The sequence below is a fragment of the Dreissena polymorpha genome, chromosome 14 (assembly GCF_020536995.1).
Source record: "Dreissena polymorpha isolate Duluth1 chromosome 14, UMN_Dpol_1.0, whole genome shotgun sequence".
Taxonomy (NCBI): Eukaryota; Metazoa; Mollusca; class Bivalvia; order Myida; family Dreissenidae; genus Dreissena; species Dreissena polymorpha.
The window spans coordinates 28882373-28896833 of NC_068368.1; the positions used below are offsets into that span (position 1 = coordinate 28882373).

The 14461-nt window shown below is 34.8% G+C and overlaps 1 protein-coding gene across 1 annotated transcript in view; it reads left to right on the forward strand.

Moving 5' to 3' along the window:
- The first annotated feature begins 1053 nt into the window (after positions 1-1053).
- The window catches only part of LOC127858618 (uncharacterized), a 13733-nt gene continuing 325 nt past the window's right edge, over positions 1054-14461 (forward strand). Inside the window, exons 1-4 of the mRNA XM_052395820.1 lie at positions 1054-1068; positions 10102-10220; positions 13674-13808; positions 14386-14461. The exon at positions 14386-14461 is cut by the window's right edge and continues 325 nt beyond it. Coding sequence (XP_052251780.1) covers positions 10169-10220; positions 13674-13808; positions 14386-14461 — 263 coding nt within the window. The 5' untranslated portion in view covers positions 1054-1068; positions 10102-10168. The remainder of the gene's footprint in view (positions 1069-10101; positions 10221-13673; positions 13809-14385) is intronic.

A 14461-nucleotide genomic window follows, 5' to 3' on the forward strand; every position in this document is an offset into this window, starting at 1 on the left:
AATCTACTGTCATGATCCTTGTGATTCAGTTATTAATTATTACCATTTAACACGTAGCTCACTTACAAGTGAAGTAAGTATTTAAAGAACTATTACTCATGTACAAATGTAATACTGTTGTGGGAACAACATTTGTTTTAGAAAATAGTTGTTTCAATTGCATATTGCATTAACTAGTAAATTGTTTGTTTGTTTTAGTGATGTTGTTTTGTTGTTTTTGATGGGGGTAAGGAGAGGGGGCATATTTATTTATTTAATTGCAATAATTGTGGACTCCCTCTTTTTTATTCATCGTTTCAAATTTAAATATTCTATATTCGAGGTTGTTGTACATCCTTAAATATAAAGTTTGACAAATTTGTAGCAATAGCAGTTAAAAATATGGGCATGCAACAGTATCAGACGAGTTGTGATTGGAAACGGATTAAACGTTTTTTACTATTCCAAATATAAAATAATATATGTGCATCGTTAAATGTTAAAAATTCTCGTTACTTAATATCGTGATAACAATTTATTTGTGTACGCTGAATGCCATACTAGATGTCTATAACGATCGGTTACGCGTTTAATATATTTGGCCTCATGTTTTTCGAAATTCTCATCTCATCATTATTATTTGGATCACTTTAGTAATTGCAAATTATATATAATGAAAGTTTGGTATCGATCACATTCAGCAATATTGAACACGGATGATATGTCCGTGAACGAGTAATACCAAATGTTTAGTGCCAAATGTGTTGCATTGTTTGTTTAATTTTCAACGTATCATTTGAATGCTGAAACAGTTTAAGAAATGTGGTTTGTCCTTGCATTTGGTAGCATTTTCCCCGCAATTGTCTTTCCCAAAGGCGACCATGTGATGTCGTAAGCTTCTTTTCCAACGTCCCGGACCATGAATGCAAGTTTGGTTTCCAGACAAGTTAGCGTGAATACGTAGATAGTCCCGTGGAGCAGGAGCATTTAAAGGTTATATTTGTTGCAGGCGCGGATGTTTTTCTTGCATGTACTGATTCACCTTTGACACGAGAATGCCTCTACACAATGACATGTGCATCACACGAGGTACACGTTTTGAAAAGCCTGCTTTCGTTTTGTTACCCTACTAACATCGTTAATATGATAATAGGTGCTACCTAATTTACGGGCAAAAGCTTTTTTGATAACCACGTATCGTAATGAATATTTGGACATTATTGTGTACAAAACAATATTATTGTTTCAATAATAAATTAACTCAGCCAAAATAAATCTTATGTTTTGCTTGATGAAACAAAAACGTTTTACATCTGCCAAGCTTTAACATTTAATATCTCATAATTGTGTGCTTTTTCAGTCTGTGGAATTTAAAGCTGGTTCGGTGGCTGCGGCGTTGTAGATATGGTGTCCGCTTAGTGACTTGGGGGTCTCGGCATTGATCCCTTAAGTGGAAGTGTTCTTTAGATCACCTTTAAGGTGCCAAGTTCTGGTCCTACCCAGGAAACAGGTTATTTTATCAAATGTCTTAAGTCAAATAAAGCTGTAACACATAATCAAAATAATGAAATGTGTCAGATCAATTTTGATTGACAGGATTATCAATGTATAATTATGTGAACTGAAGGATGTCATGTTGTTGTTGTTTTTTTGCAATTGAAATATTTTATAAATACCGGTATCTCACAAGGTTAAAGTTTTATTTTGCAAACTATTGTCGCATAGTTTAAATTATTTTTCCATTAAAAACGAGCCATTGTGTAGTTATTAAAAATTCACAGTCTAAACTACATACACTCAGTTTGTAGCCGTATGGTTAATATTTGTATGCAAACAAACATAAGGTTATATCATCCATATTTATTTTTTTAATTTATACATTCTAATAACACAAACAACACACACATATATTTCAGTAATCATATGAACTTATTTATATGTCAGTCTGTCTAGGCTTAGAAGAAGCATGTAAAGTATATTCAGTCCATATATAAAACTTATATGGTAATGCATTGCGATACAATATAAAGAAGTGAACAATTCACATCATTTATTTGCACATAAAGACTAGTAACACAATCAGTAATGCTTTAACACTGTCATCAACTTACACGAATATTTACGTAGTATGTAGTTACAAAGTGATTTATCTTTTGAAAAACTGTTGAATGAATTCCTCATGTATCATAATCCATTCAATGCCTTAATAAAAAAACAAGAATAATACAGAATAGTATGCAGTTTTTGGGGAAAGGGCCTTTTTTGAGGGGGGGGGGGGGGGGGGAAATCGCGCAAAACGCCTAATTTGGGGGGAAATTAGTAAGTCCTAAATAATCAATTTAACATATTTCACTGATTTAAAATGAATTCAAGGCAACAGATGATTGACTTATGCAATATCTTTCTACACTGGATCAGTTAAACTTATATAATTAGAAGGTTTAAACACAAAAAGTTGGGGGGGGGGGGGGGGTTTGAGGGGGGTTCTCATTGTTTTGGGGAAAATTTCTGTCAGAGGGGAAAAAAACGTCGAGGAAAAAGGGCCGATATTCGGCGGGTCTTTATGAAGGAAAAAAAACTGCTGTCTGATTATTTTTAATCCATTACTGGGCAATATATTGGTTTGCATCAAATGTAGTATCCATTGCTCTATGTGTCATTTCATGTGACTGTGTATTCTACTGTTGCAATATGCGGTATGTTCTGAGCAAATATTTCCACCTAAATTATAAATTATGGTTAACCGTATTTTAATGTTAAGATATTGTTAATTATATATGGGTCTCGCTCTGTGAAAAGGGTGTTTAATGCATTTCGCGTGCGTAAAGTGTTGTCCCAGATTAGCCTGTGCAGTCCGCACATGCTAATCAGGGACGATTTTTCGCACCTGAACTTGATTTTCATTAAACGACAAATATCATACAAGCAGAAAGCGTCCTCCCTTATTAGCCTGTGGGGACTGCACAGGCTTGTCTGGGACGACACTTTACGCACATGCATTAAACCCCATTTTCTCAGAGCGTGACTCATATATATGAAATGTAATGACATTACCCATGAAGTGGTTCATTATGCTCATGACATAATATGACATTCATTACGGATGAATTGCAAAATGTAAATAATGTTGTGTCCAGTGTAAGATTTGTCAAGTGTTGGGTCATTTTGTTGCAGCTTCTTGTGTTTACAATGTTTTACCGAAGTATTAAAAATGTTTGATGCATGTGTACCTTGTGAAACATACCATGAATGCATTTTCGTCTTTCATATTTATGTATGTCTGAATTGTTAAATAGCAGGCGATTTGTACCAACATAATGTAATACATGTCAGCATTTATTGTGTTGTGAATTTTAAGATGACAATAAATAACTGAATAAATAATTGAAGGATACGTGAACTTTGTTTTGTTTGCACTTGTTTACGAAATTAATCTTATTGTGTATAAAATATTGATCCCGCTTGCAGTAAGCTCGATAAAGCTGGCACCCAAATCCAATGTACGTGTGCGTGCATCCGTGCGAGCTTGTCCGCACTGAAATAGCATTTATTCTGCCTTCACATTTTAACTACCACATATTGAAATCCCTTTGTACATAGCATATAGGTAAAAACAGGACCGGGTAGCTTAGTTTGTAGAGCGCTGGACTACACGTCCTAAGACCGCAGGTTTGATTCCCGGCCCGGCCACATAACTTGTGTGGAGAACGATCATGCCGTATCTACGGGCATCATACCCTGCTTCTGATCCAGGTAGAGCAGGTAACAGTTACTGGCATATTTATGTGCACCTAGTACTAGTAAACCAGTTAACCACGGTAAATTGAGTAATTTGTAGTAATGGATTAGGATTTCGGATTTATTTCCAAATACATCAGGGCATAAATGCCCATGAGTACACAAACGTAAATAAAAGATGTTCTACACATATCAAAGTCGAGGTCATAATAAAACATGCAAATTGTTACACAATGTTTTGAAGTACAATAATTCTCTTTACAGAAATAAGACATGTGTTCCGAGGTCAGTCACCATGATTTTTTTAACGATTACACTATAAATTACATTCGTGACAATGTGCTGAACATGTTACTCTTCGATCCTTGATAACTCAAACTTGCGTTATATTGTAAGTGACATTACAACCACTTCGCAACCGTCACAAAATCCAGCTTTAACTGTTTTGTTCCGTCTTTTCTTGCGCCACTTTCCATACACCAGGAATTCCGTTATAAATTAAATAAGAACTCAAAATCTGAGTACGGAATGCTGGTTTTGTAGTTAATTTAAGTGAATAAGCACAAAAGGAAAAGTATTGTTCAACAGCGGGCCGATCATATGTGTCCGGCCCAGCTCTATGGTATATGATAAGTTACAAGTTAGAGCACTTTATCATGGGCACTTTACACACTATCAGGCGCATGTCTGGAGCTTTTGGGATGAATGATAATAAAATCCCCAAACAGTTGTTCAATAATGACGATAGAATTTCCAAACAGGTGTTAAAGACTGACGATATAAAACACAAACAAAAGTTCAAGACTGACGATAAAATCACCAAACAGGAGTTCAAGACTGACAAAAGAATCATCAAACAGGAGTTCAAGACTGACGAAAGAATCACCAAAAAGGTGTTCAAGACTGACGACAGAATCCCCAAACAGGTGTTAAAGACTGACGATAGAATCACCAAACAGGTGTTCAAGACTCACGAAAGAATCACCAAAAAGGTGTTCAAGACTGACGATAAAATCCACAAACAGGTGTTAAAGACTGACGATATAATACCCAAACATGAGTTCAAGACTGACGAAAGAATCACCAAACAGGAGTTCAAGACTGACGCAAGAATCACCAAAAAGGTGTTAAAGACTGACGATAGAATACCCAAACAAAAGTTCAAGACTGACGATAGAATGACCAAACAGGTGTTCAAGACTGACGATGGAATCACCAAACAGGTGTCCAAGACTGACGATAGTATCACCAAACAGGATTTCAAGACCGACGATAGAATCACCAAACAGATGTTCAAGACTGACGATAAAATCACTAAACAGGAGTTCAAGACTGACGATAGAATCACCAAACAGGTGTTCAAGACTGACGATACAATCACCAAACAGGTGTAAGACTGACGATACAATCATCAAACAGGTTTTCGAGAATTACGATAGAATCACCAAACTGGTGTGTAAGACTGACGATAGAATTAGCAAACAGCTGTTCGATATGGAATACTCGTCGCGAAGTAGCGTCAACAACTGGTCCAGTGAAGTAAAAAGCTGAATACCCAAAGGTCTTATTGATTATTTTCTTCCAAAATCTATTGTCCTCCGTTCAGCATTTGATGCGCATCAAAATTACTTTCAACATTGTAAAATGGAAGGCTGATGTACAGCATGGTTAAAAGCTGCGAACTAGAACGCTATTTAAAAACAATGTTTATGTTGAACAATATTTGTTCTTTTTTATCCCCCCCCCACAAAAAAAAGAACCCCACATAATTGTGCCAATTCAGATATGACATTCTACCTCTGCTTGTTGAAACAGGTCGGTATGTTGATGCTTCTGTTAACGGACTATTGTAGATTTTGTGAGACTAGATCAGTTGCAGACAAGTTTGATTGTAGCCTACATATCATTAGAAACTCAAAATACTATTATATTTAATAAGAGCACAGCAATTGGTGTATGCGAAAAAATAGTAAATTTAATGTCACGCAATAACGAAGACAAAATTGCAGAAGACATGACGTAATCACTCTTGATGATCATAAGCACTACGGCGGGATATTGCTATCTTTAGATTGAACATGATTATAATATCACCAATAATGGAAATATTGCTCTGATTTTAATTATGACTTTTCATATCTTTCAAGTGTTAGAATTATATTTAAATTTTTAAGAAAGTGTATAAATATATCACCAATATCTCCTTTGGATTTCATGATTGATAAATTGGAAATGTATTGGAAAATATGAACATTCTGGTAGGCTTGCTCTATTCAGTTTCTATAGTTCTCCAAAAGGGAGGTAAACTTGAAAGTGTCTTTTAAATCCACCATATAGCCGGATGAACAGGTACTGTGCTCAAATTTTTTCCAAAATCATATCGGATGGCCTATCGTTTTCTGCACATTTTATATGCAGGGACCTATAATTCAGTAAGGGGGTTCAGATTCTAAGCTAAGAAATGTCTTAGAAATATGGGAAAAAAGCTCTGGTTCGGCCTTGATTTTAAGGGGGTGGGGGTGAATGAATTGGTAATGAAATGGCTTTCCCCTCTATTTAATTATGGTGATGCATAAGGATTGTAATCCTTTCTTATACAGCATTTGTTAAGGCATAGACATTTAATGATGATGTGGTTTGTGTAAGAAAAAAATCACATACAGTCCAAACCCTACTTTCGGTCACCCCTCATCGCCGGTCGCCCCGTGTAGGCGGCCGGTGTGTGCCGCGACCGTCGATAAACACTATATAGTGCACCCCTCTTAAGCGGTTACCCCGTTTCTCCGGCCAGCGGCCAGCTATTTTGCATCCCAAATGTTAAATTTCCCCCATATGAGTGGTCTCGCGCGAGTAAGTCAGTCAAGTACATTTGCAAAATTACACCGACGCAACGGCGATAAAATCGATACTTACTTCCAGTCTGCGGTTTAGGCTCTGTAGTACTGAAGCGTGTTGTGTGATAAACATTTTGACAGCCAGTTTGCAAATTGCAATTAATTAGCGGCGGATTATCGGGTTATCGGGTTAAAAGCAATATGCGACCGTTTGATCTTTTTGTTTCCGCAGGTGCGAATATCACCTATTATTACTGGAAAAGAGATTATTAATTTATAATTTATTATTTGTATTTGTTGAATCATACTATTTCAAGCAGACTAGTATCGGTCAATTAAAAGTTAAAAAGAACAACAAAACTTTAAGCCTAAATCAACTGATTTACATGTTCTCTGTGCTACAAAGTTTTTATCAAAAAACCAATACACGCACGCTTTTCACGTGATATTGTACATTGGTGCATAATTTTCGCGCGCTTTTGTCGGGACAAAGGAAATATATGAGGACTTTTTTGATGCTAGAATTTGTAAACGTCTCGTTAACATAAAAAAATCGGGAGTGTGTTTCGGATTAAAAATTATTACGGTATTCTCATTTGGTAATTAAACAAAGCATTAATATTTGTTTTTATATTTACAATTATTTCAATATATTAATTTTGATAAAACCCTTTACGAGGCGAAAAACATGTTTTTATAATTTATGCATGAAAAGCACGATTGCCAGGAGGATTACACCCGGTTGCTATAATCAATCTCTTAAGTAACTGGCCACGATTTTATCGTGGAGGAGAACACTGTCGGGACCAATGCATGCGGTAGGTATTACAAACCCATAAAACTGCAATACACCAATTAAATTATTAGTGACACGGGAGTTATTCACGCATAACTGATTCACAACTGATCCCATCTTATGTGCATTGGGACCATAAAACGCGCATTTTGTAAACAATGAATCATGAGAATGATTCTTTTTCATTGACTTGATTAAGATGATGATGATGCTATTGATGATGATTAGAAAGATGAATATTATTTTTTTGAATGCAAATTTTATTGTATAGCTGATTTTAGAAAGGAAGAAATACAATTATTATAATTCTATACATTGTTTAGTATATGTACACATATTTACCATTTTGTTTATACAAAAATTGAACAGTTGGCCATGCACTCATCAACTCCAGACTCCCTATGACCCAACCCCCTCTTAAGAGGTCACCCCGCTTAAGCAGCCAATTTGGCCGTTTCCCTTGACTGGCTGCTTAAGAGGGGTTGTATTTCTAATGCTGGTGCGGCCAAACTGAAAAAAGGGAAAATAGGTATCCCCTTCCATCTTTAGGTAAGTACTGCGAGAAAATTGAACGCTGAAAGCGTATGTGTCACAGTCCGAATTAGCTGATGTTAACTTTGAACAAACCATTGATCTTTGTATAACACTTACTCGAAGTGGAGGAGTTGTGATTTTTTTCAAGATGGACTGAAACGATTGTTTCGTATGTTATCCTATTGTTGTACGAAATACAATCCCGCACACTGAAGAGCATTTTCAGAAAATGATTGTTCTTTAACGACCATGCTTCATTGTATTTTGTGTGTTGCACATTTCAGATCACTTGAACAACATATCAAGACAACATGATGTACGCATTCGAAAGTGCAATTGTTGATTGTTTCGTTCGTACAAGTTATTATAATATTGTTTTTCAAAAACCGACAGGGCAATTGTTTTTTTACGTACATGCTGTGTTAAAAAAAAACACAGAGATTTTTAGAGTGGCTGGGCATAGCGTTAAGTTGTATTGTATGACTTTGTGTTGAAATATATCCCTCCATTTTACATTACAAATGAAATGAAATAAAGTATCGAAGGTGAAAATATGCACCGAGAAAGAAGATAGGAGATTTGCCCGGTTGTGTAAATGCATGGGCGTTGTTTTGACGTGTGTTAGGTTAGTCAACGTAGCTTGTTTAGAAAGTTTACTTTAAAGGAGGAAATATCCATTTTAGCAGCTTTTTAAGCACATTAAACATGTTTACTGAATATGACTCAAGTCACATTTGTTAGCATAATATTACGCCTAGTAAGCTTGTTTTCTGGATAGGGTGAAATAAACAGCCCACTTTGAAACTTATTAATGTAGGATGTTTAATAAGTAGGATGAAATGCACGGCCTATTAAGCATATTTGGCAGTCTATATAGCATGCTTTATAAGTAAGATGAAATAAACAGCATATTTTGCATATTTAGCTTATTAAGCAGCTTGTTTTTCATCCGTAGCATATTAAGCATGGCAAATTTGTAGGATAAAATATACAGACTCTTAAGCATTTTTATTATTTTAAGTAACCGATTGAGCATATTTTGCCTTTTTAGAATGTTTATTAAATTGGACAAAATAAACATCCCATTTACCGGTAACATATTAAATCGAGGAAGCATCCTATTGAGCATATTTTGCCTTTTTAGAAAAGTAATTAAATTGGAGGAAACAAACAGCCCATTTAACGTATTAAATCTTGCTACATATTTTCGTTTTAAGAAAATTGTCGTTCTTTGCAAACGCTCATAGGTGTGTGTGTCCAGCATAAGTTTGTCTAGCATGCTTGGATCGACACATAACTTGGCTTAAGTATCAAGTCTGCAGAGTCGCACTGTGGCATGCACGAACCTTTTATCTATGTCCAAGGTATCAGTTTAAGACCAACTATCACATGTATTTAAAACAAGCCCTACCAGAAACAATTAAAACATATAAGACGTTAATGCTGTTCAAAAATGTTCAAGTCATTTCGCTTCTTTGCATTTTAAGGTCGTGGACACTCATCATTTTTTGTTTAAATAATGAAAGTTAAAGAACTTAAATATTGTCAAAATATTTTCCAAAAACAAACAAACCGATTATAGGTTGGAGTGACATATCTTGTATAAGAACACATTTACAATTGCAATACATTAATGTGTGTGAACAAAACCTTTAAAGGGACCCTTTCATGTTTTGGTAAGTTGACACAATTAAAAAAAGTGTTTCAGATTTGCCAATTGTCGATGTAGTTATTATATTTGCGATGAAACAGTAATACTGAACATTTTTAGCATGCTCTAAAATATCCATAATATGCATCTAAAAACATGAACCTGAAAATTATAAAGCGTTACAAACGCGAAACGATTGAATCATTTTGAGAGTTCTGTTGTTATCCGAGGATTGCTTATATTCTATATAAAATACACCACTCTCTGTATGAGCACGGATGGCCGAGTGGTTTCAGTGTTAGACTTTTACTCCAAGGGCGACAATGCAATTATTTAATTTACTGACGCTATTAACTTCCAATCTTTACATTTATCAAAGTGTATGCATTTAATGACAAACACCAATACTTGCCAAAATCTGTGAACAAGTCCCTTTAAAGCGGATAACAGCTCTTTATTCGCGCGCGGGCTTAATTGTTCTCAATTGTGTCTTTTACTTTCACTTTTTCTAATAATTGTCACTTTTCTTGGAATTTACGGTGAGTTCCGAAAGTGACTTACATTTTCAGAATACACATAAGGACTTTCGCGAATCATAGTCTTGTGGACAGCCCTGCGCATAACCACGCATACGTCATGCAGACAAACACTGTGGTAACGCTCGCTATTGTGATTTTTGTCCATGCAGGTGAGACAAAACTATGTTTGTTTTGTGTTTTGTCTACAATGAAGATTTACTAAATGTTTGAGGATAAAACAGTTAATTTTAACGTGTGCAAATACACGACGTTTTTGTTGTATGAATTTAAATTATGAAAACTAATATGTGCCAAGCTTGTCCTGAACTTTAAAAAAATAATATTGTGGTTGTTAGTTACGTGACGTTTAATAACGTATTTAGTCATGAATAAGTACGATCTATTGCTCTCAATATATCATCTGTCTCTTTGGACATTGTTTGTAAAATGTTCCAATGTTCTCATATTTTGACTATTGGGTGTGAACTTGAATTCCATATTTATTGTATTACGGATTCTTTTGGGCGCCTTGTTTTGAAGTGGTTCTTCATATGTTATGTCAATGAAAACTAAATATACGATTGCATATATTTGCATCTGTTTTGTTCAAACATGTCCAATGGAATCGGATCAGCAATTGGCTGAACTTCGTTAACACCACACACTTAACCTTATGTTAAAAAATCAAAGCAACAACACGCTGTTTGTATTTTTCGGGCTATTTTCGTATGTTTGTTAGTTTGATTTAATTGGGCATTTGAATTATATTCTCCTGAAATCAATATGGCTTGTATATTAGTTAAAAGTTTGATTTGCACGACTGATGGATTTATCACGTTAAATTCCTAATAATTGATTTATTAATTCAACCTTTATTGTGCATTTTTCGTTTTTTTATGTTTATCATATTTAATCATCTTTATGTGGGCTAATACCACCCCAGGAAACTCGATACCTTGCGAGTCGTGTAACATTATAGGGGAAAGTGCTGTGCATTTTGGCATGAACTTACATAGGGTAAGTAAATTGGAAAAATTAAATTTTTCAAAGTCCAATTTGAAACAACTGTGTATTAACATTGATAACAGAGGTATTGGCCTACATCTAGAAAAAATCCTGACAAATTTTCTTTAAAAAATGAGCGAAATGTGACTCCCTGAAGTAGAAGATCGGGCAAAACGGGCCATGTTCAGGCATTTATGGGAGAAAAAAACTAACTGCTCCAATTTGCAGGCCACTACAATTATTAAAGGATTTATACAAACTTTCACATGTCTGCCATAACCTCTCAGCAGGGTTTCTCCATAAAACTATTTATTGTGGAGAAATTTTCGTTTTTAATGACCATGTTGGGAAATCATAGATACCATCTGGGGAAGACCAGGAAACCATATGTGGGCAGTGACTTTTTAATTTATTTTTTGTGACAAAAAACCTAATTTTCAGCCATTTTAATGCAATTTCTTTGCTTTGTAGAGGCCTATAGTAAGTGTATGTGGGCACATATACATACAAATGTACTTTTAATTCTTTTTAATACATTCAATGATAGTATTTGGCTTTCATCCAACATCATTTCAGAAAACTTAATCCTTGGTCTTATATATAATGTGGTTATTCAATGTCCATTTTAGATATGTAAAAAATCTATCACAATGCTAGTGTTGTCCGCCCAATTAATTTTCATTAAATAAATTTTGAACAAATGAACATACAACATTCAAACTTCATATGTTGATGCAACCTTATTAGCTTTATATATACACCCCACCGTCTTTTAGGTCACTAGGTCATAGGTCAAGGTCACTTAAATCTCTTATAGAAAACTTTATCATAGACTGTATAATGGAAGTGCTTCCACCTACAGCCTTCAAAATTCATATATTGATGCACCTCAATGAGTTTTACATGTCAAATCCAGTGTCAGATCATTGCACAAATCAAAGACTGCTTGTGATTGTAAATTGGTTACAGCAACTAGCTGTAATATGACCTTGTTTTAGTCCCATTTTGGTTGGCAACTTGCATTATCACATCTGCAAGTGGGATAGACAGGAAAAGTTGCCTTTGCACAGTGTTCCATTTCATCCTTTTAATATATCACATGCATTTAGCAAACATGCTTAGTGTTTTTTGACGGTGTGGTATTAATAACTTATCAAACTTCTTCTCAAGAAGGTCAGATATCTATCTATCTATCTACCTATCTATACTGCCTAACTCCCCTTGCGGTTATTATTGACAATATGGTGGACGAACCAGTTATCGAACACATAGGGAATTACGTTAAAATTTTAATACTTAAAATAACAAAAGCATTATGTTTTAACAAATGACTAAAAGTTTAATCATTTAATAACTTATCTGTAAAGTTTTCCAGCAAATAATCTTCAAGAATTCATAACAATGATTAAACTTGTCTGTCACACAAAGCAGGTGTTATTCTTTTAATCAACTGTACTTTGTGTGGTAAAATGTATAAAATCGGCATTAACGTCATGTGTTGAAGTCTTGTTTGCGGCTATAAACTAGCAATGGCCAAATTCGTTAAAAGGGGAGTAACAAGTCAGCTCATTGAAATTAAAAGGTCAAAATCAACTATTATTTTGTTTGATAGACAATTCTTTCCAAGGCCAGTCTGTGCCGATTTTAATGTTACTTAAATACGCTTGACAGTAAAATCACAGAAAACTTAAGGCAATCTAAACAAAATTAAGCGCAAGTTTAACGACTTCATTTCAAATGAGTTTTTCTCATTATGACACTTGCCGAATTAGCACCAAAAGTCTCAGAACGCGCCACATAAATATTTTACATAAAAACCCCATATACACTTTTTACGACAGCATTTTTATGTACCTAACCAATTAATGTATGCGACAAAGCAGTCAAGTCTTTCTTTATATTTTCCATAATAGTGTTGGTAAAAAGAAATAAAACTCGAGAATGTTGAAAAGGCACTATTGATATGTATATAAGGCAGTAAAAGTACAATTGAATGCATATGTGCCCACATACACTTACTGTAGGCCTCTACAAAGCAAAGAAATTGCAACAAAATTGTTGAAAAAATATTATAAAGTCACTGCCCACATATGGTTTCTTGGTCTTCCCCAGATGGTATCAATGTTTTCCCAACATGGTCATTAAAAACGCAAATTTCTCCACAATAAATAGTTTTCTGGAGAAACCCTGCTGAGAGGTTATGACAGACATGTGAAAGTTTGTATACATTCTTTAATTAGTGTAGTGGCTTGCAAATCAAAGCAGTTTTTTCTCCACTAAATGCCCGATCTTCTAATTCAGGGAGCCACATTTCGCTCATTTTTTATGAAAATTTGTAAAGATTTTTTCTACACGTAGGCCAATACCTTTGTTATCAATGTTAATACACAGTTGTTTCAAATTGGACTTTGAAAAATTTAATTTTTCCAATTTACTTACCCTATGTAAGTTCATGCCAAAATGCACAGCACTGTCCCCTTTAGTATTACACGACCCGCAAGGTATCGGGTTTCCTGGGGTGAATACTAACATAAGATCAAGTCATAAGCAAATCAACTGAATCAGAAATTCGATTGTCCGATATAAGCAATGATTCATAGAACAGTAATTCTTTTCAGGATATTGTGCTGCCGTTAAGTGTTACGACTGCAGCGTTACCAATTGTGAGGATCCGTTTAACAAGAGTGGTCATACACTCACTGATGGCTGTGCTCAGTGCATGAAGACTAAAGCACAAACGAATGGTGTGCAAGGTATAATAATTTCATTGCAAGTACAACTATCTAAGCAGCAGCAACAACAACACTTACATCAATTATAAAAATCAACATCAGCAATAAAGAGCAAGAACAATTAAATCAGCAACATCCTGTCTTTCGAGACAGTTCATTAAATAATCACAAAAATTACAACAGCAATAACAACTTTAACATCAACATCAACAGCAATAACAACTTTAACAACAACAACAACAGCAGCTGATTGTGTAATCACATCAAGTATTACATATTAACCTCAGAAATACATGCAACTTTAGAACACATATTCAAAGTATATTGTGTTTGACATAAGTGGAGTGTTCAATACAAAAGTGGAATGTGGGGACATCCGTCCCTAATTGGCACATGTCTATCATATTGTTCTCTTACTAAGTTCATATATTTTATAAGGTGAAGTCTTTTACAATTGTCAATTAATTCAGGTGAGCGCTTAGGGACCATCATGACCCTCTTGTTTATTTAAATAAGTTTTTGAATATCCATTATTACTATTTCTTCCGAAACCTCTATTATAAAAAAACATTGGATGTGTTTTTTTCTATTCTTATAGCCGTGGGAAGAGGGTGTCTAACTTCCAGTGTTGGTTCAAACGAATGCCAAAAAATGAGTGTGCAAGGCGTGGATGC